At 41.1% G+C, this 20,361-nt stretch overlaps 1 protein-coding gene across 1 annotated transcript in view; it reads left to right on the top strand.

The window, feature by feature from the left end:
- The window catches only part of NPHP1 (nephronophthisis 1 (juvenile)), a 58,178-nt gene extending 38,093 nt beyond the window's left edge, over positions 1 to 20,085 (top strand). Inside the window, exons 14-20 of the mRNA XM_008587538.1 lie at positions 1,017 to 1,099; positions 3,221 to 3,297; positions 4,196 to 4,295; positions 12,312 to 12,424; positions 14,459 to 14,532; positions 18,057 to 18,101; positions 19,717 to 20,085. Coding sequence (XP_008585760.1) covers positions 1,017 to 1,099; positions 3,221 to 3,297; positions 4,196 to 4,295; positions 12,312 to 12,424; positions 14,459 to 14,532; positions 18,057 to 18,101; positions 19,717 to 19,989 — 765 coding nt within the window. The 3' untranslated portion in view covers positions 19,990 to 20,085. The remainder of the gene's footprint in view (positions 1 to 1,016; positions 1,100 to 3,220; positions 3,298 to 4,195; positions 4,296 to 12,311; positions 12,425 to 14,458; positions 14,533 to 18,056; positions 18,102 to 19,716) is intronic.
- Positions 20,086 to 20,361: the final 276 nt, after the last annotated feature.

The raw sequence follows: 20,361 nt of genomic DNA, 5'->3' as shown, positions 1-20,361 counted from the left end.
AGATCTAAGTCTAGCATGTAAACAAGAAATTCACAAAAGAGATACAGATGGGCAGGCAGTAGGATGGCGATTAAGATCACAAGTTTGAAATTATAAAATTCAAGGCTGTGGTCCCAGTTCTGCCTGTGTAACTGTAGGTGGGTTCCTTAACACCTCCAAGTCTGAATTTCCGCTATCTTTAAATGGGACTTTGCAGAAAGTGATTAAAGGTACACAGTGGCATTCCAGCACAGTGGTCCACCTCTGTCCTCGAAGGGGCACAGTGCTCTCAGCCTCGTAACTGAGGGTTTTAATTAAGGGACCTGGCAGAGTGCTAATGTTTATAAAAGGGACACCAGAAGCTTGGGTTAACTTATGTCATATAAACTATTGAACCAATGGGTATGGGTCGGTGCTAATAATTAAATGTCTCCATATTCTAATAATAGCTTGAGAGGTGTAGTGTATACACTTGGCATTGTGGTGACCCAGAGAGCCATTACAGAGAGGTTATGTTAATGGTATTACATCACCCTTTTATTTCTTTAAGGCAAATTCATCCATGTGTGTCGTGGGTGGGTAGAACAGGAACAGATCCCTCAAGCGAGTCCTGGAGGCCTCTGGTAATTAACAGTGGAGTAAAATTCCAAGCACACGGGCACTTGAATGATTAATTCCTGCATTCCATCTCTCAATGAAACAAAGCTTCATAATCCCATGTAGTATTGATGTGATTTGAGATCATTTCACAAAATGTTTATATCACTCAAGAGACAATAGCAATAGTTGCCATATTGTCATGTTTAAGGGATTTTCAAGACCAATTTTGACAAAATATAATTTTCACTTGACATGCTACCTTTAACATCTGACCTGCGAATAACACAGTACTCTGTTATGTTTCATTTTGTTTCCTTGTGAAGAACTTTTTAATTCTAAAGGTGAATACTAATTTTGTTCTTTAAAAGGACTTGGTATGTGCTTACAAATTTGACTAGTTCAGACATTAAGTTTCCTATACTTGTTTTATTTCCTAGCCAACTGGTGAAAGAGGAGAATTAAGTTGTGGCTGGGTGTTTCTTAAACTTTTTGATGCCAGTGGAGTTCCTATTCCAGCAAAGTAAGTTGGCTGTATGTTCCTGAGAAGTAAATCATTTTGTAGAAATTCATATTTTAGAATCTAGATATCTCAGGTCTGTTCTATTAGCATTTCAGTAACTTTGGGGCAGAGGCTTTTAATGTTGATTTTAGTGTTGTTTAAGGTAGTATATAAAAATAGCATGCATTGCCTCATCCTAGGGAGGAAGAAATGACACACACTGAATAGGTATTTTAAAAGGTGTTTGCACTGGCTGTCTGCTAAGAACATTCCTTTAATGATTTCCTGTGGTATTAGCACATTTCACCATGTTGAAAACAGAGCCTCATTCTCTTCAAAGAGTGGGGCAGCTAAGTCCAACTTCCCAAGGCCCTCTGTGACTCTGCATTTCTTCAGTAGGTGGCACGTTGCAATCATGGTGGCAACCACTGTAAACAAATTTAAACCTTATGATCAAAAGGCAGACTGGAAGCAAATACTTGCAATATATACAGAAGAGACAGAAGATTATTCTTCTTAATATAAAAAGAGCTCTAAAAATTAATAAGAAAAAGATAATGCAAATTTTAAAATGGGGGAAAAAAGATCTAAGTCTAGCATGTAAACAAGAAATTCACAAAAGAGATACAGATGGGCAGGCAGTAGGATGGCGATTAAGATCACAAGTTTGAAATTATAAAATTCAAGGCTGTGGTCCCAGTTCTGCCTGTGTAACTGTAGGTGGGTTCCTTAACACCTCCAAGTCTGAATTTCCGCTATCTTTAATCTGGAGAATTGCAATAATTCCTACCCCAAAGGCTTGTTGTGAAGATTAATTTAGATAATGCTCCCCACGTGGCCTCTTTCCCGTTGGGCAGAGGTAAATGTCCTGACTCCACTAGTCCTCTAACGTCACCCCAGTGGGAGGAAGTGGGGTGGATGTAGAAACCCAGGTTTCTTGTGATTGTTTTTCTGTGCTTTTTGTTTTGTTTTAACATGCTTAGGGTTTTTAGTTGTACTTAGTGGAAGAAATAAGAAAAGTAAATCTACTTCATCTTTCAAGTAAAGTCACAGCTATTGTTTTTTTAATGAAATCCATGCATTAATTAATGTTTTCAGTGTGTACTATTATATGAAAAATGTAAGTTGCAGAATAGTATGAATACTGTGACTCCATTTTTGTTCATTAGAAGCTATTTGTTAGCTTGTGTGGGTGGTCTACATAAACAGTTCCTAGAGGTTGCCTCTGAGCAACAGAACTGGGGAGGTGGTACAGTAGAATCAAGGGGGCCTTTTACCTTGTACTTTCTACACTTAGATAGTATGTAACTTCAAATGAAAAGTGTTAGTTTTGAAATTCACTGTTTATATATTTGTTTGCATTTACATAGAAAAAGATAGGGCAGGAGACTTAACAAGCTACGGGAGGAAAAGATAGTAGGGATTTTTCACTTTTTTTCTTATAATTTCCATGACATTCAAACTATTACAACAATCTACATTTACTTTTGTGTTTTAAAAATAATATAAATTGGGCCGGCCCGGTGGTGCACTCGGTAGAGTGCGGCGCTTGGGAGTGTGGTGGCGCTCCCGCTGAGGGTTCGGATCCCATATAGAGACCGGTCTGCTCACTGGTTGAGCGCTGTGCGGGTGCGACAACAAGGGTAGCGATCCCGTTGCTGGTCGCGGTACGGGCGCGACACTGAGGGTTGCGATCCTGTTGCCGGTCGCGGTACGGGTGCGACACTGAGGGTTGCGATCCCGTTACCGGTCACGAAAAAAGACAAAAAGGAAAAAATATATATATATAAATTCACAATGGCTTTATTTCAAATAATGATTCAACACATTTGAAAAAATACATTAAAAACAGTTATTATTTGTCATTAACACAAGTCATTAAAGTCAAAACACTTTGATAACAACATCAATTAATCTTTCTCATTTCATGTGGAAAATATATTTTCTGTAGTTCATAGGTAAGAGAGAGACTTTATTTGCTAAAATGGTATCTCATGGAGGATCAACAACTATTATTCTTATTTACCAATGAGAAATCAATAAAACATCTGTGAATATATTTGTGCTAAAAAATATGTCCCTACTGACTCTAGTGTTTACAAAATGCCCATGTATCCATCATGGTGTGCTGTTCTTTTATAGAACTTACGAACTGTTCTTGAATGGCGGTACTCCTTATGAAAAAGGTATTGAAGTGGACCCGTCAGTATCCAGAAGAGGTACAGCTCTTATGTGTCACCTTGCTTTCATTAAAGATTAAACAAACAGAAGGTGTGTCAGAGAAGGTAGCCGTGTTCTGATAAGCATAACATTTTTCCCTTGGATTCACATTTTCTAAATGTCATTAATATTAACCTTAATCATCTTTATCTAAGTACTTATTTTCTTGGTAGTACGTATGAGACTGTAATGTAGGAAATCATGAAGAATGAGCACCCTGCATTAGTTCCTTTCCATGGAACATGGGCTGATACTTGCGACTGATACAGAATTAATGGAATAGGCTACTTCAGAGATTGCCAATTGCTAGGGCTAATGGTGTAGACATTCAAAATTGTGATATGCATGCCTAGTTGCCCTCCAAAAATATTGAGCATTTTTTAGTGTGTTCATTGAGCAGGCACTACGCTAGATGAATGGGAAAATGGAGAGTGAGACGGATAACGTCATTGCCTGATAGAGTTCAGAGCCTGATAAACCTGGAGCTCCCCTTTTGCTCCTTGGTTATGTCTCTTCTAGTTCAGAGACTCAGAACACACACCGATGCTGTTGTCCCCGTGATGCTAGTCCTGGCTTCTTGGAACGGGAAGGAGTTTGGGGTTTGGGATGCAGTTGGTTCTACCTGAGCTAGACATGCTTTTTAAACCACCCTTTTTTCCTTTGTAATCTGGCAGCAATACTGCTGGGAAGCATGTAACATAGTGGCCAGTTGGATACCCTTAAGGAAGTCCACAGGCATGGACTTTATGTTAGCTCATTTAAGGTGTGTGGGTGACTCCTGCCTTTCATACAATTTAGCACCACTGGTTGGTATATTTTTATCAAATGTTTGTTTTATTATAGTCATTATCCCAAGCACTAAATAAAGTGAGATTTATTTTTGGTTTTTTCTGAAAGCGCATGGCAGTGTTTTCCATCAGATGATGACCATGAGAAGGCAGCCTCAACTTTTAGTAAAACTGAGATCTTTGAGCAGAAGATCAAGAAACGTACTGAGGTTGGTTCCCGCTTTTACCTGTCCCGTGAACTTGGGAACATTCAGCATTTGTGGCCCGTCTCTTGCCTTTGGCTTTTGCTCCGGCTTGGTCATCTTTTGCCAGTTATTTTCTTCCTCTTTAATTCTTCTGTCAGACATCAGTAGGGACGTGGCATAGTAGTAAAGCTTAGGTTAGCTTACTCTTCTACTTACTAGTTAGCTCAAACGATGGATTTGGTCAGAAATCATTAGACACTTTTGACTAAATGGGGCTTACCAGGGCATGACCCTACCCTCAGGGAAATTTTTAACGTCAAGTTTATAGAGGTCTAGTTTAAATGCAGTAGAATTTAGCCTTTTTAGATTAGAGTTCTTTGAGTTTTGACAAATGTGTTTGGTCATGTGACTACCACCACAATCAAGACAGAGAATATAAAGAAAGCTATCACTCTGAATAAAGCTATCTCATGTCCCTTTGTTGTCACCTCCCCAGCCCCAGCCTCATCTATTTTCTTTCCCAACAGTTTTGCCTTTTCCAGAAAATCATATAAATGGAATGATACAGCATGCAGCCTTTTGAGTCTGGCTTTTTTAACCTAATATAATGCATTTGAGATTCACCCATGCCCATTGCATGTGTTAGAAGTCTGTTCCTTTTTTTTTTTTTATAAATAGTATTTCATTTGAAGGATATACCACATATGTTTATCTGTTCATCAGTTGATGGACATTTGGGCTGTTTCTTGGTTTGGGCAATTATGAATAAAACTGCTCTAAATATTTGCATACAAGTTTTTGTATGTGGACATATGCCTTCATTTCTCATGGGTGTAAGTGCCTAGCAGTGGGATTTCTGGGTCATCTATTGTTTGTTTGACTTGTAAGAGATTGTCATACTGTTTTCCAAAATGACTGTACAATTGTACATGCCAAGAGTTTCAATTACTCCATATTCTTCACAGCTCTTTGTATTATCAGTTTTTCCTGTTTTGGTCATTTTAATAAGTGAGTAGTAGTTTTTCATGGTGGTTTAATTTGCGTTTTTCTCAAGGAGCTTCTACACTGTTAGAATCCCAGGTCTGTCACTTTCTCACTCAGTGCCCTCTTAGACAAATCATTTAACCATCTCTCTCAGGGTCTCGATGTGTACATCTTTAAAATGGGCATGATAATAATATCAACCCCATAAAGCTCTAGTCAGGTTTAATGGGAAAAAAAGCATATAAAAACTTAGCCAGTATTTATTGTGTGTGGCACACAGGAAAACAAAATAGAGTTAGCTATATTTATTTAGTATTAAAATTATCTTATTGTAGATAAATGTAAATATAATGCCAACATCAATGGAGCTTTGTCGTAGAATTTGTTGAAATGGAGCTGTGCTCTTTAGCTCCAAGATCAGGAGGATTCAAAATAGGCTTTAAGAGATTGGGAGGATGTGGCTATGGGAAGATGTGGAGGAAAGAAACTTCCTGCAAAGGGCACACAGGGGACAAGTGGGGGGAAGGAAGAGTATAGCATGGGATGGAGACTGATGCAGTTGGACTGTCCCACCATGACCTGCTCATTAATTATCAAGATCATCGAGAAGTAGGGAAATAAATGAAGACTTGGTGTACCCCTCTGACTGGTTGCTTTTCTCATTTCAGCTCATGGTCTTAGTTTAAACATCCTTTGTTCTTGTCTGTAATACTGAAATGTATTTCAATAGTGGGAACAGTTAAATCTTTCAATAACCATTAATAATGCGTTGATGGGTATTATTTAACCTTGGCTTTATTTTTTTCCTGAATGTTCATAGAGCCTATAATTCTGCTTTTTGGCCAATCTTTCCTTGGAAAATTGTGGTTTCTCAAGATTAGAAAAAAGCAGCACAGTAGCAGTCTTTGTAAAAGAAAAGGCCAATCCTGTTTGGCTTCATTCTTCCTATCTCTTCAGCTGCCCACTACTCATCTCGTTGATAAGCCTCCAAGAGACCCCAAAGCACCCCCAAGCGTGTCTTTGGCTCCTAAAACTGGTTTTCAGATACTTTTACGATCTCGAGATCAAATTTGACTGCATAGTTCAGAGTTCAGGAAGGCAGCCCATTCTTCTAATGCAGTGAATGCTCTTCTATAGGCTGTATTTTTTTTTTTTTTTAAGATGACCGGTAAGGGGATCTTAACCCTTGACTTGGTGTTGTCAGCACCACGCTCTCCCAAATGAGCCAACCGGCCATCCCTACATAGGGATCCGAACCTGTGGCCTTGGTGTTATCAGCACCACACTCTCCCAAGTGAGCCACGGGCCGGCCCTTAGGCTGGATTTTTAAAGAAGAGTCCTGAGTCCTAGTCTTCTGGGCCTCAGGAACTGAGGCATTTGTTTGATTACAGCACATGGTAGGCATCTGAAAAACGTTTGTGGAATAATTTTAAAGTAGAGGTCTTCCTGAAAGTTTAAAACTGTCCTTCTCGGGAGCTCTTCTGGGCCTCCTGCTGTCTCTGGCCTCCCCTGTCTTGGCGTGTGCTCTTCTTTCTTCCCAGAGCCCACAGAGAGACGTGAGTGCTATCTTGAAATTGCCATTCCACTTCACATGATCCTGAAATGTCCACTCCTGGTAATGTAAAGTGTGGGTTGGGGCACTCTGCTGGTGCAATCCCAAACATAGGCTGACTCTCACAGAAACCAAGCCATGGGCACAGTGAAGCCAGAGGCTCTGGGCCTTGTGGCAGGGCCATGGGCTGTGGTTGTGAGGGCTGCGCTGGGGGTTCAAGGTGAAAGGCTGGGCACAAGCATGTGAGCTTTAGGGCGTCACTGCTCTGAGCCTGTGCATCCTGGAGGTGGAGACTGAGGCAGGACTGATCCATCTCAGCATCCTCTCTTCCCCTGACCTGCCACTTTCAGTGGACGGGAGAAGACACAGAACGACACCAGCAGTCCTCTTCTTCCTTCAGAGGTACACCCACCTCTATCCCCACCTTCCCTTGCTTACAAACTCCACCTTTGTTTAGCCAAACTTCTCTGCTCTAAGGGGAAAGGACAGGGCCTCTTTCCATTTTGCCAAGGGACACACCACAGTGGAGACACGGCCAAGGGCAGGAAGCCCAGTTAGAGTTTACATTAGTCCCATTTTTACCTGGTATCCTTGGGCTTTATGCTGCCCTCTCACCCAGCCAACAGTCTTACCCATGTATATAATTTTAGATGTCGGGAGACTCGTGAAAATGTGAATGAATCAGTGCAGAGCCATCTCCTCCACCAGGAAACAGCATTAGAGTCCTGCCCACGGGGCTCTCGTTTTATGGAGTCTGTCATGGTCATGGTGACCCTGTCAGCATGAAAAGAAAGAGGGAGCAAATAGATGCTTCAGTTTCACCAAGACTTGCCTTTCTAATTTTGTAGCTGTTTTCCGAAGGGGTTTAGCTTGCTGTTATTTGGCCAAAGTCATGTTTATAAGCCCCTGAGGAGGGGTTTAGACTCCCAAACTCCCAGAGCATGAGTTTTGAATGCCAAGAAACAGTCTGTAGAAGTAGGCTGTGTGTGCGTGGGTGTGTTTGTGTATATAAATTAGCTGAAAATTTATTTCCTTTTGCCTTTTCAATACATTCCATCTTTTTTCTTTTCTTCTTCCATTATCTCGTTGCTAAAGGTAGATAAGGCAATAGTGTTACTTGCCCAAGGCCCATTCGTTACTTTTGCAGCACTTCTGCCTCCAGAGTTTGCTGGTCTGGGCAGGGGGTCAGAAAGAAGTGTATTTTTACTTCTTCAGCTCAGCTAAACTTTCGTAGCCCAGAACTTTCTGGCCATCTTGAGTTTGGGAAAACCAGAGGATTTCCCTGAAGAAAATTTAATAACGGGCAAGCAGAATGGCCTCACGTGGGAAGGTGCCAGGAGGAAAGGAGTGCCCACACTGTGGGAGGACCGAGGCCTGCCAGACAGATGGAGCGGGCAGGCCGGCGAGAAAAGGAGAGGGCAAGAGGGAAGGAAGGAAGGTTCCACCCCTTCCCCCAGCAAAATCAGTGGCTGTTTTTCAGCATGAGCCAGTCGAGCAGCTGAAACACTGCCTGTGTGGGCTGTGAACCAGAGGGCAGGATGTGTAACAACCCTTGGGAATGACAGCACAAACCCTGAGAAGGTATGCAGGTCATTGAGGCAGCTTAAATGGCCCCCTGCAGCCAGTCTTTGAAATCTAAGTCGTATATATACAAGATCAGAATTATAGCGGGGCTGGAAAAAGGCAATTTCTGGCTTTGTGTATCAAATACCTTATATGAATGTAAATGTGGTTAGAGAACCTGTCTTTCATATTTGGATGTTTCCAGGAATGCAGACTTCAGGGAGTGGCCAAGGGTACTTACCTAAATTCCGTGAAACTGTCCCCCATGGAATCCATCGCTCTTGCACTAGTGTAGGGGTCACATTCGTTCTGATTTCTTCTAACAGTCTGGAAGCCAGAACTCTATACCTCTGTGGTAATTTTTCCTTCTAAAATTCTCATTCCAGAATAAGACAAAGGATTAATTTATAAAAATTAAGGTCTCTTTTTTAATGTTTGTAGTTTTTCTTAGCTCAAAGGCATCTTCCTCTTTGATAGAGGACATTGTTTGCAAGGTTTTTGAGATTTCCTTTATGGTCTTTCTTCATGTTTAGCCATAGAGTTCATGTATTTCTAAAAATAGCATTTAGAAATGTATATTTAGAATGATCCAGTACATTTTCTTGAGTATTTTCTAAGGTTAACTCTTGTGCTCACTATATTCCCAGTAAGTATTTAGTATGCGTCATGTGTCAGGGTTTTAATCCACTCATTCTTCATGTTAAATTTTTTTCTATTTTTTTATTCCTATTCTTTCTGATGCTATTGTAAATGGAACTCTTTTCTTAATTTCCTTTTCAAATTGTTTGTTGTTAGTGCATAGAGAGACAACTGATTTTCACAGGTTGATTTTGTACTCTGTAACTTAGCCGAAGCCGTTTTTTAGTTCTAATAGTTTTGTTTGTTTTTATGGAATCTTTAGGGTTTTCTACATGCAAGATCAGGTTGTCTACAGAGATCATGTTACTTCTTCCTTTGCAACACTTCCAGTGCTGTGTTGACTAAAGTGGCAAGAGCAGAATCCTTGTCTTATTTGTTATCTTAGAGAAAAAGCTTTCAGTCTTTCGCCATTGGGTGTGATAGCTGTGGGCTTCTCACATACGACAATACTTTACAAAGTTCGTGGAAAAATAGAATTGAAAGGTCATACGAATCTTTCCTTGAACTTTTTGAAGTACGCTTGTATATTCTTTATTATGCTGCAGTAGTTTCTTTCTATTCCTAGTTTGTTGAGTGTTTTTTATCATGAAAGAGTGTTGAATTTTGTGCTTTTTTAGCATCAACTGAGAAAATCATTCGGGTTTTTTCCTTCACTCTGTTGATGTAGTATATTACATTTTTTTTTTTTTATTGAATCAATTGTCACATTGATTTTTGTATGTTGAATCATCCCTGTGTCCTATTAATAATTCCCACTTGTTCATGATGTATAAGCCTTTTAATATGCTTTTGAATTCAGTTCACTAGTGTTTTTGCATCAATATTCATCAGCGATATTGGCCTGTAGTTTTCTTTTCTTGTCGTGTCTTTGTCTGGCTTTGGTATGAGAGTAATACTGACCTCATAGAATAAGTTTGGAAGCATTCCCTTTTCTTTAATTTTTTGGAAGAGTTTGAAGAAGATTGGTATTAATTCTTCATTCCGTGTTTGGTAGAATTCTCCAGTGAAGGCACATGGTGCTGGTCTTTTGGAGGGGGGGCGGGGGGTGTTTGATTAACAATTAAATCTCCTTTCTTATTACTCTGTTCAGATTTTCTATTTCTTCATGATTCAGTCATGGTGGGTTTTGTGTTTCTAGGAATTTGTTCATTTCCTCTGGGTTACTGGATTTGTTGGCATGCAATTATTTATAGTACTCTCTTATCAATGTTTTTATTTCTGGTAAAATCAGTAGTATTGTCACCTATTTCATTTCTGATTTTAGTTAGATCTGAGTCTTCTCTCTTTTTTACTTAGTCAGTCTAGCTAAAGTTTTGTCATATTTGTTCATCTTTTCAAAAGCCAGTGAAACCAATTGCTTTCATTGCTTTTCTGTTTTTTTCTATTCTCCCTTTTGTCTCTCTGTTCTAATATTTATTACTTCCTTCTTTCTGCTAGCTTTGAGTTTGTATGTTCTTTTCTAGTTCCTTAAGGTGTAAAGTTAGGTTGTTGATTTGAGATCTTTCTTCTTTTTTAATGTAAGCCCTTATAAGCTATCCATTTCCCTCTTAGTACTGCTTTAACTGTATCCTATATGTTTTGGTACATTGTGTTTTCATTTTCATTTGTCTTGAGATATTTTCTAATTTCCCTTAAGATTTCTTCTTTGAGTCATTCTTTATTTGAGTGTTTTGTTTAATTTCCAATGTTCTTTCTGCTTTCAATTTCTATTTTTATTCCATTATGTTTGCATTAGTCCCATTAAAAGAAAAGATACTTTGTAGGATCTGTCTTTTTAAATTTATTAAGACTTTTTTGTGTGGCCTAACCTATGGTCTATCCTGGAGAATGTTCCATGCATCCTTGAGAAAAATGTGTATTCTGATATTGTTGGGTAGAGTGTTCTGTACATGTCTGTTGTGTACAGTCAGTCTATAGTGTTGTTAAAGTCCTTTCTTTCCTTATTGATCTTTTGTGTGGTTGTTCTATCCCTTATTGAAGGTCAGGTATTGAAGCCTCCTACTATTATTGTGGATCTATCTATTTCTCCCTTCACTTCTATCAATGTTTGCTTCATATATTTAGGAGCTCTGATGTTTGGTCTATATATGTTTATAATTGCTATATCTTCTGGGTGAAGTGACTCTTTTATTACTATATAATCTCCCTCTTTGTCTCTTGTAACAGTTTTTTGGCTTAAAGCCTATTATGTCTGATATTAGTGTAGCTAACTCTGGTCTCTTTTGGTTACTATTGCAGGTGATATCTTTTTCAATTCTTTCACTTTCAATCTATGAGTGTCCTAAGTCTAATGTGAGTCACTTGTAGACAGCATCTAGTTGGATCTTGTTTGTTTTTAATCCATTCTGCCAATCTATATCTTTCAATTAGGGAGTTTAATCCAGTTACATTTAAAGTAATTGCTGGTAGGAAAGGACTTATTTTTTTATCATTTTGTAACTTGTTTTCTGTATGTCTTAGAGCTTCTTTGTCCTTTATTTCTTCCCTTACTGCTTTTCTTTGTGTTTAATTGATTTTTTATACTGACATGTTTCAATTCCCTTTTCATTTTCCTTTGTGTATATTCTATAGGCATTTTCTTTGTGGTTACCATGGGGGTTACATATACCATACTAAAGTTATAACAAACTATTTTAAACTGCTACCAATTGAACTTCAATATTGAATTTTATTTTCCTATTTTTGATCCCTTACTATATTCCAGGCACTGCATTAAACACTCCATACATACCTCATTTTAATCATTTTAGTAACCTTCAGAAGTGCAGGTATTACTTTTTGCATTCTACAAATGAGGAAACCAAAGTACAAGGAGAGTAAACAATCCAAAGTTGCATAGCTAAGAAGTAGCAAAGTCAGGATTCAGTCCAGGTCTATCACACCCTCCCATGTTCCACCCAGCACTGTGAACAGTCTGAACTCGTATTTCCTCTGTATTCACCAAATCAGGCGTGGCTACGACATGCCTTTGTTGAAGCATGTAGCTGACTAGTTCCTTTCTTTCCAAAACGCGTAATTGATGACTGTTTTTTTATTTTACATTTAACATGGGTGTGTGTGCTCAAATGGAAGCACAAGAATGGCAACAGAGTTGAGACCTGAAAGTGTACACATAAAAATATAAGTTATCTGAAGGTTAATGTGGCCAACTTGTAGTTGAAATTTTCCTTTAAATTGTTTAAAGTTTTTCTAATAATGAATCAAAATTTGGAACTGTTCATTAAAGTAATATACATTTAAAAAACACTGCAGGTTGTATTTTAGGGGGCTGTTTAATGAATACAGTTTTTCTTCTTTAATAGTCTACTGCCAGAAACATTAATTGGAAGTATGTGCACCATTCACTTGTTGATATTTTATCGACAAGTTCTTGGAGATGTGCTCCTGAAAGACAGGATGAGCTTGCAAAGTGCTGGTAAGGAGTCTTCGCCATTTCCTTATGTGCAGTAACACTTCATGCTTTCAGTAAACGTAACCTAGACCAACCTGTATCTTCTGCTCTGAACATGATATTTGGAATAAAATATTTAGAATAGCATCAATGTCAATACATTACTTATGAGACACCTTCAGATACTGTAAGAATTGCCTCCAAAAAGAAAACCAGTTTAATTTTATTGGATCATCTTTGAATTCAGTTAAATCAGTAAGCAGATGTGTCCTGGGTGCCCGCTACGTGCCAGACATTGTGCTAGTGGTGAATGAGACAGGTATGGTTATTCCTGCCCTCATGGAGCAACAGACCTCAGACACAACATTCCATGAGAAATCCTTTGCAGCCGTTTAAAATAAGTGCTCTGAAGGAAAATACACAATGAGAGCATACACTAAAGAGACTGAGGTTGAATTAATATGCAGAGTGATGAAAAGCTTCTCTGGGCAAATAGTATTTCAGATGAGACCCAAGAGAGGAAGTGAATATGTGGAGGCAGTGTGGTAGGAGGACTCTCTGGAACCAGCATGTCTGAGGACCTAAGGCAAGAAGATGCACATGTATTAAAGGGGTTGAAATTGAAGTCAGGTGAGTGTGGATGGAGCAGAGAGTGAGAGGGAGAGCCCTACAGTGGCTCAGCACTTGTGGACAGGCAGCGTTCATGGTGAGACAGGAGTACTCTCAGGGGCTTACCACCTGCATAGGTGGGTAGAGATGGAACTCAAAGGCAGAGAAACACAGAAATGTTTAAATCAAGGAGTGATTATAATTTGAGGGGCAGGACAGTTAAGCCTTTTAATTACCACTTGCCTTTGAATTTATTTTAATGAGTCTAGGGAAACTTCAAGAACAACATGACTTCTAAAGAGGAAAAGGCTTACTAGTTTTCCTTTTATGTAAGGAGACGGTTACTCAGAATCGTTGACTCCATTTCAATTTGATCATTAGAATAAACCTAAAGACATCGAGAAGAGGAATTTTTCTCTGCTGTGGACACAATATTATAGACTGTATTGCCCTTGCCATTTCAAAAGCATCTGTCTGCTTTGGTTTGAATGTGTCCCTTTCAATATCCAAGTGTTGCCAATGTGATGGCATTAGAGGTGGGGCCTTTGAGAGGTGATTAAGCCATAAGGACTCCTCTCTGTGAGTGGCATTAGGTGATTTTATAGAACGGCTTGATGGAAGGAATTAGTTTCGCTTCCCCTTCCTTCTTCTATAATGTGAGGACACAGCATTCTTCTCCTCCAGAGGACACAGTAAGAAGGCCCTCACCTGACCTTGGACTTCCCAGCTTCCAGAACTGTGAGAAATAAGTGTCTACTGTTTATAATTTATCCAGTCTCAGGTATTCTGTATAGCAGCACAGATGGACTAAGACACGTCTTTCCTGCTGTGCTTTTTTGCACAAGTCTTTCATGTGCCATTATTTATTGTGGAATATCAATATGCTCCTCACAGTATTTAGTCATGTGGCCAGAATCCCCAGTTCCTGATTCCTTCTGATTTATCCACCACTGTTCGCTGGCCCCAGACACAAGTCTGGGCTTCGTCTCTGTGCACTGTGGGCTGGAGTCAGGCCTGAGCAGTCCGACCTCTCCCTCCTTTCCCCTGGTGCTTCCTGGTCCCTGCTCAGCCTTCCAAATGCCTCCTAATTGGAAGATTCGTTTAACCACAGCACAATCATAAGGAGGAAGGAGAGGTTGGGAAAAACCAGAGAAAGAAGAACATAATTTTCTATTCTTATTCTGTTCGGCGCCACTTCACCCCTCAAGCTAAACGCTCCAGTTATTCAGTACAAGACTCATTTCAGAACTCCTGGGATATGGGTGTAGGGACAGATGGAGGTTTATGAGACAGCTTCGAGTTCTCCTAGAAGTTAAAATGTGTAGAATGTATTATCAGCAAATCAATTGGCACAGTAATTTTAATTTGAATGAATGTACTTATATCTATTGCAGCCTGATACATTGAGAGAAGTTTGCATAAAATACTTCCTGTTCTTTCGTATTTCAGATTTAATTAGTCATCCGGTGCTGGCCACCTTCCCCAAGCTCTTGGAGCAGCCTGACGTGGTGGATGCTCTCAGGGTGGGTAGCACGCTGCACGATGGAAACCTGCTGGGTTCTGAAAGCGGTTACACACACTGCGTCCATGAGTTCTGTCACCTACTCTAGGCCTTTTTTTCCCTAGTAGGATGATGGCTCCCAGTCTCTGTCCATTGTCTAGCTAACTCATCCTCCCAATCTCAGCATGAACGTCACTTCCCAAGGGCTGCCTCCGCTGACCCCACAAGCAGATGGAGTGCCTGCTGTGTACACTATTGCAGTCTCTCGCCTGCTTGCTTCTTGACTTAACATGGCCTCTGATTGTGTCCTAAGAGCAAAAATCCAAACTGGTCTGTTCAGTAAATCAAGGGGGAGTCAGCGTATGCATGTCATTTTTAATTTAACTAGACATTACAAGGAGTCTTCAAAAAGTTTGTGAAAAAATTCGTATCATCTTTTAATTCTATTTTTTCACGAACTTTTTGAAGTGCCCACATATATTGTGTGCTCTGTGAAATAGCAGCTGGATATTAGGTTGAACCATGTGAAATTTCCAATTTTTAGCCATTTTAACCTTCAAAAATAGTAGTTTCTTTTCTTTTTCCACCTACATAAACTCAGGGCAAAAAAAAAAAAAAATAGCAATTTTGTATGGTTCAACCTAATACATCAGAGTCAACAACAAATCTTAGAAGACCTGTATGCCTGTAAGGCAGGTGCACAGGTAACATGCCAGGTGCCATCAGGGAAGTATAACCCAGGAGCTTGAGGATTTAAAGAAGGCAGCAGGTGAGGATCAGGACCCCATTTCATTAAAGAGGGGCCAGGTGAGAGGGGCCTCGTAAAAGTCTGGGACCACATAGGGTATTGGCATGCTGAGATGGGGTAAAGACATTCCAGGTGGAAGAACCAGCATGAGCAAACACTTTTGAGGCAGGAAGGAGCAGAATGTTCTTGAGAAGAGCAAACATTCCAGTTTGGCATGTTGGATGCGGGTCAGGTTGTGTTGGTGGATGGGCGGGGTCAGGCTGAGGCTCAGTGGGGAGGGTGAGGAACGTGGTAGGTGGTCGCTAACCCGGGAAGGTGTTTGCTTTAGGCAGAGTCCTCTGACAGTGCAGACATGTAGAACCACACTCGTGCAGGGGGGAGGGGAGCATGGGAGGGTGACTTCTGTCCATAAGTGCGAGGTCACAGGCCTGACAGCAGAGATGGACTCATCATCTGCAAAGACTTTTATTAGACTTTCAAACTGATTCATATGCTGGCTTGGCTGGGTCGGGGGTGTCAACAATAACATCTTCAGCAAAGAGGTTTAAGAAAATGTTCATGGCATATGATCACCTGTAATTTTAGATAAGTTCTTTTGACACCATAGCCAGATAATGTAGAATTTCTCATTCTTCCCTTATAAATTCATCAGTATCATCATATGTATTCGTTGCATAGAACACACGTACACTGATTCATTCAACAGGGATTTCACAAGAGCCCACGATGGATAAGGTTCTGTGCTGGCCACAGGAGTATTTCTCTAAGTGTGTAACAGTCACAGAATTTGAATGTTGGTCTTAAGAGGAACCTTAAGGCTAATCTAGTGTAAAATCTGCATTTCCCTGATGAGCAGACAGTCTCAGAGACGTGCAGTGACCTGGCCGGCCATGGAGCTCAGCAGTGACAAAGCCAGGGCTGTCACTGCAGGTCAGCTCTGGGTGCGCCCAGATATGTCACAGCCTTAGAAACAGCACATAGGGTCAAAAAACCCCATTTGAAGCATAGTAAGTATACTTAAATATATTCATTTATATTTATATATCTGCCTGTGAAAAGATCTGGAAGAATATACTCTACAAAGGTATCAGTGATTACCTCTGGATCATGAGTTATTTTATCTGTATTTTCTTAATTTTTCCACAGTGAATTATTTGTGTAATACAGATAAAAAAGAGTGCTGTCCTACACTCCTGAGCCTTCTCTTCGTGGCATGCTGCATTACCTAGGATAAGCTGGGCTGTGCTGGGTGACGAATGTGGGTTTATCTCTCACTCGTGGTCCCTCTCCAGTGCAGCTCAGTGGAAGAAGACCTTGCTCCATAGTCACCCAAGGGTGCAGGCTGCTGGAGCCTCCTCTGTTTTATAGGGTCATCTGGAACAAGTAGTTTCTGTCGCCATTTGCCCCCGCAGGAAGAAAGAGAATTGTCCTTGGGCTTCCACTGCCTTTGGCCTGCAGGGGCCGGGGCCACTTCGGCCCACATTTCATTGGTCAGAACCAGTCACCTGGTCCACATAACTTCAAGAGAGCTTCGAGGTATAGTCTTCTGTTTGCTCCAGAAGGAAAGAAGTGGATCTTGGCGCAGGAGCAGTGACCTCCCCCTATAGACACCCACAGATTTGCTATGCCCTGCTGAGTTACTCTAAGTGAAACACCCTACTGCTTGCTGAGGACTCCCTGAAAAATACGGTGGGACCTTGACACTTAACTAACAGACAATAGGCAAATTTTACCAGGCAATAAGTCTAAAGCTGCTAAGTGATATTCACATCAAACCATATACCTTTTTAAAATGTACGGTATGGAGTGTGTGAGTCTCCTACTGTTTACTTAGCCAAGTTTGGTATGTGGTTGTTGTTTTAATAATAATTAATCGCATCTGGCCTGTTTAGTAAAACACTGACTCTCTAAGAGTCTCTTCAAGCTCTGAGGACCCACAGGCATAGTAGTTAGTAAGGAGGAGAACCGCAGTCCCCTGAGGTAGTGAGAACTGTGAACACTCCAGAACGTCCCTGGGAGCGGCACAGTCTGTGCTGTCCTGGTGAGAAACTCCTTCAGTGCGTCCTTTATTTCATGGAGAATCTCTTCCTTGGCTCCATGCCATATTCACTCCGGGGCTTTCCTCCTGGGAAGGACTAATGCTTTCAGGTTACGCGTGAAATCAGGCAGGAGGATACCTACAAACATACACCAAACCCAGGCCCTGGAACAGGCAACCCTGAGACTGTTCGCATTCCACCCAGGCTTACAGTTTGCCGGGAACTGGCACTGTGGAGGTCTTCAATTCAGACTTCTGTGGGATTAGTCGAGCTCTGGTTTTTTTATTTCTTTAAAGAAGGTTTCGTGAAGCCTTGTGGACAGATTGGAAATATTTACTTGCAGAACTCTGCTTCAGTCTAACTCCTGACCATTGTTATCATCACGGCGGAAGTATTATAGAGAAGTATGCTATTTGGCAGTGTTTTCTACTTTTATTAACTGTCTTACCTTAAAAGCTTAATACTATTTTATTGTTTGGGTACTATGTTCGTGTAGTTTGCATGGATGTGATAGTGTTTCATTGATTCTGCTCTCAGATTAGTTTTGATTTATTATCATGGGCTTCTAAGGTATCTTTCACCAGTCTGGTTTGGGTCATTAGCCATGTGTACCTAATTACAGATTCATTTCTGGCATGTGTAAATTCTGTACAGCATTTTAAACCCTCTCCATAAGTTTAATTACTGTGGAGAGTTGCAGAAGTGTTGCAAGGACTTGTGAATACTTAGACTAATACAATATTTCTGTTTGCTTTTTAGAGTTCATGGGCTGAAAAAGAAAGCACATTAAAAAGATCAGAGAAGGTAATGCGATTTTTCTATGCTGAACTTAACATTTGCAGAGCCCAGTTTTCACTTGCAAATTCTAATAATGCCTCTTTTTTTAGCTAAAATAGCCATAGTTGTAATCCCTCTTAACCAGGTAGACTGTGTCATCACAGTTGCAAAGGCATTTTCCACGAAGGGTATGCATGATTGCTTCCTAATGTGAACAGGAGAACTTGATCAAGACAGTCATTTCAGGTCACTAAGTTTTGTTTAAATGAATGGGAAGTTTCTAAACCAAAGTCTCGCAGTTGGCTACCAGATTTCCCTTGTTTTTAAAAAATTTCTTTTGCTCTCAAAGTTCATGTCCAGTAAGGAGAAGGAAAAAGAAAATTGGCCAGAGCTGTGTAAAATATTGAAAAAATGCGTGGCTGCTGCTTACATTGCCATAGAAGCATGGTGATTACCAGACAGAACTTGCATTAATTAGTGAGTACTGGTTTGACTGTTCTTTGGCAAAATTGTAAAGGGCCAGATAGTAAATATTTTTTGGCTTTGCAGGCCTTCTGGTCTCTGTCACAACCGCTCACCTCTGCCCTTGTGAGGCAAAAGCAGGCCCAGGCAGTACGTGAACCACCAGTGTGCCCGTGTTTCTATAAAACTTTGTTTACAGAAAGGGGTGGCAAGCTACATTTAGCCCACAGTTTCTAGTTTGCCAATTCCTGACCTGAAGTTTTGATTATCAGCAAAGAACATGGGAGAAGAAACAAACTAAAAACCCTAAAAACCATTGTATTGTATCTTTATTTGAGCTTCTTTTTAACCAGTACCATCTATATGTGACCTTTGCCAAAATTGGCAGGTTTAGTGCTATCCCGGTGCAGCAGTGGGCAAGGTGGTGGGCCTCAGACCTATAGACATTGCCCCTATGCACATGGTGTGGCTGGAGGGGCCCCATCTATGTGCAGCCTCTGCTGTGGGTAGGTGTGTCTGCCCTCAGCCTGCTGCATGCCCTGATGTCCACACTTCATCCTGCTGGCATCAGGGCTGGGTGGATTCTGTTGATATTGCACCACTCTGCTTATCTGAGGAGGGTCTGACACCTTCAGGACCAAAGGACCCCCACCCCTGAGGCAGGCGTTGCTGGAGAAGAGCCTACAGTTTGTTCGTCCTTGGGTCTCGTTTCTCTGGATCCCACATGGAACACTTGCTACTCTTCTCTTAGGGTAACAGGATAATTCTCCCGCTGTGCTGGGATGGCATCAAGTAGATACGGTGACTTCGCACTGTGTTTCAGTCATAGTTACCAGAAGCGCACTCTTGTGACCGCGGTGGAGTGCAGCACCCTGCTCTCCCCGACAGCGTGGGACCCTCCATGAGCTCAGGTCATACCCTGGTCCCAAGGAGCCACTTAGAGGCTCTCTCAGGGAGCGTCGCTGAGCTCTCCTCTGGTTAACCTTGCAGCTTCCCCTTCAGAGGGTGCTGTGTCCTGACCGAGCAGCCTACTCAGAGCTGCTTGCCCGCCAGGCACCGATGGCACCTTCCATCCCACTCCTTAGGTGGCTCTTAGTTAGCAGAGTTCATAACATTTAATTCCTTAAAGATCATGATGCATGTCCACTGACAGTTATTTGCGGTGGTGGTGTTTTCCCAGAGAGACAGAGAGCTCCTGAAGGCCGCGTTTCTCCTGGTCTACCATGACTGCGCGTTCCCTCTTCTCCACTCCACGCTCCTGCCCCCGTTCAGGTGGGCAGAAGAGGAGACAGAGGCTGCGCGCTGGAGAATTATCACCGACTTCCTTAAGCAGAGCCGAGACAGCGAGGGCGCCCTGCAGGCCCTGCTGTCGCCAGACGGAGTTCATGAACCTTTCGACCTTTCAGAGCAGACCTACGACTTCTTGGGTGAAATCAGAAAGAATGTGGCCTGACAGTGGCAGTCCTTGGCCCTCAGCTTCCCGCTGAACCTGGTAGACCATCCATGATGACTTGAATAAAATGACAGAACCAGAAGTATCTGTCACATCACTCTCTTTGTTTTACTCTTTTTTTGTACAGACCATAATTTTAAAGAAATATTTACGCAATAATTTAAAAATGTTTTAAAACAACAAAATAAATTTTATAAGGAAAACTGTTATGTATAGGTTTAAAGAAAATTTTTTTCTTTTTTCTTTTTTTTCCTTTTTGTCTTTTTTCGTGACCGGCAACAGATCGCCACCCTCAGTGTCGCACCCGTACTGGACCGGGACCAGCAATGGGATCGCAACCCTCGGTGTTGCTCCCGCACCTCGCTCAGCCAG

This window comes from Galeopterus variegatus, unplaced genomic scaffold (assembly GCF_000696425.1).
Source record: "Galeopterus variegatus unplaced genomic scaffold, G_variegatus-3.0.2 Scaffold4420, whole genome shotgun sequence".
NCBI lineage: Eukaryota > Metazoa > Chordata > Mammalia > Dermoptera > Cynocephalidae > Galeopterus > Galeopterus variegatus.
The sequence above is the reverse complement of the archived record's forward strand: the minus strand, read 5'-3'. Positions and strand labels throughout refer to the sequence as shown.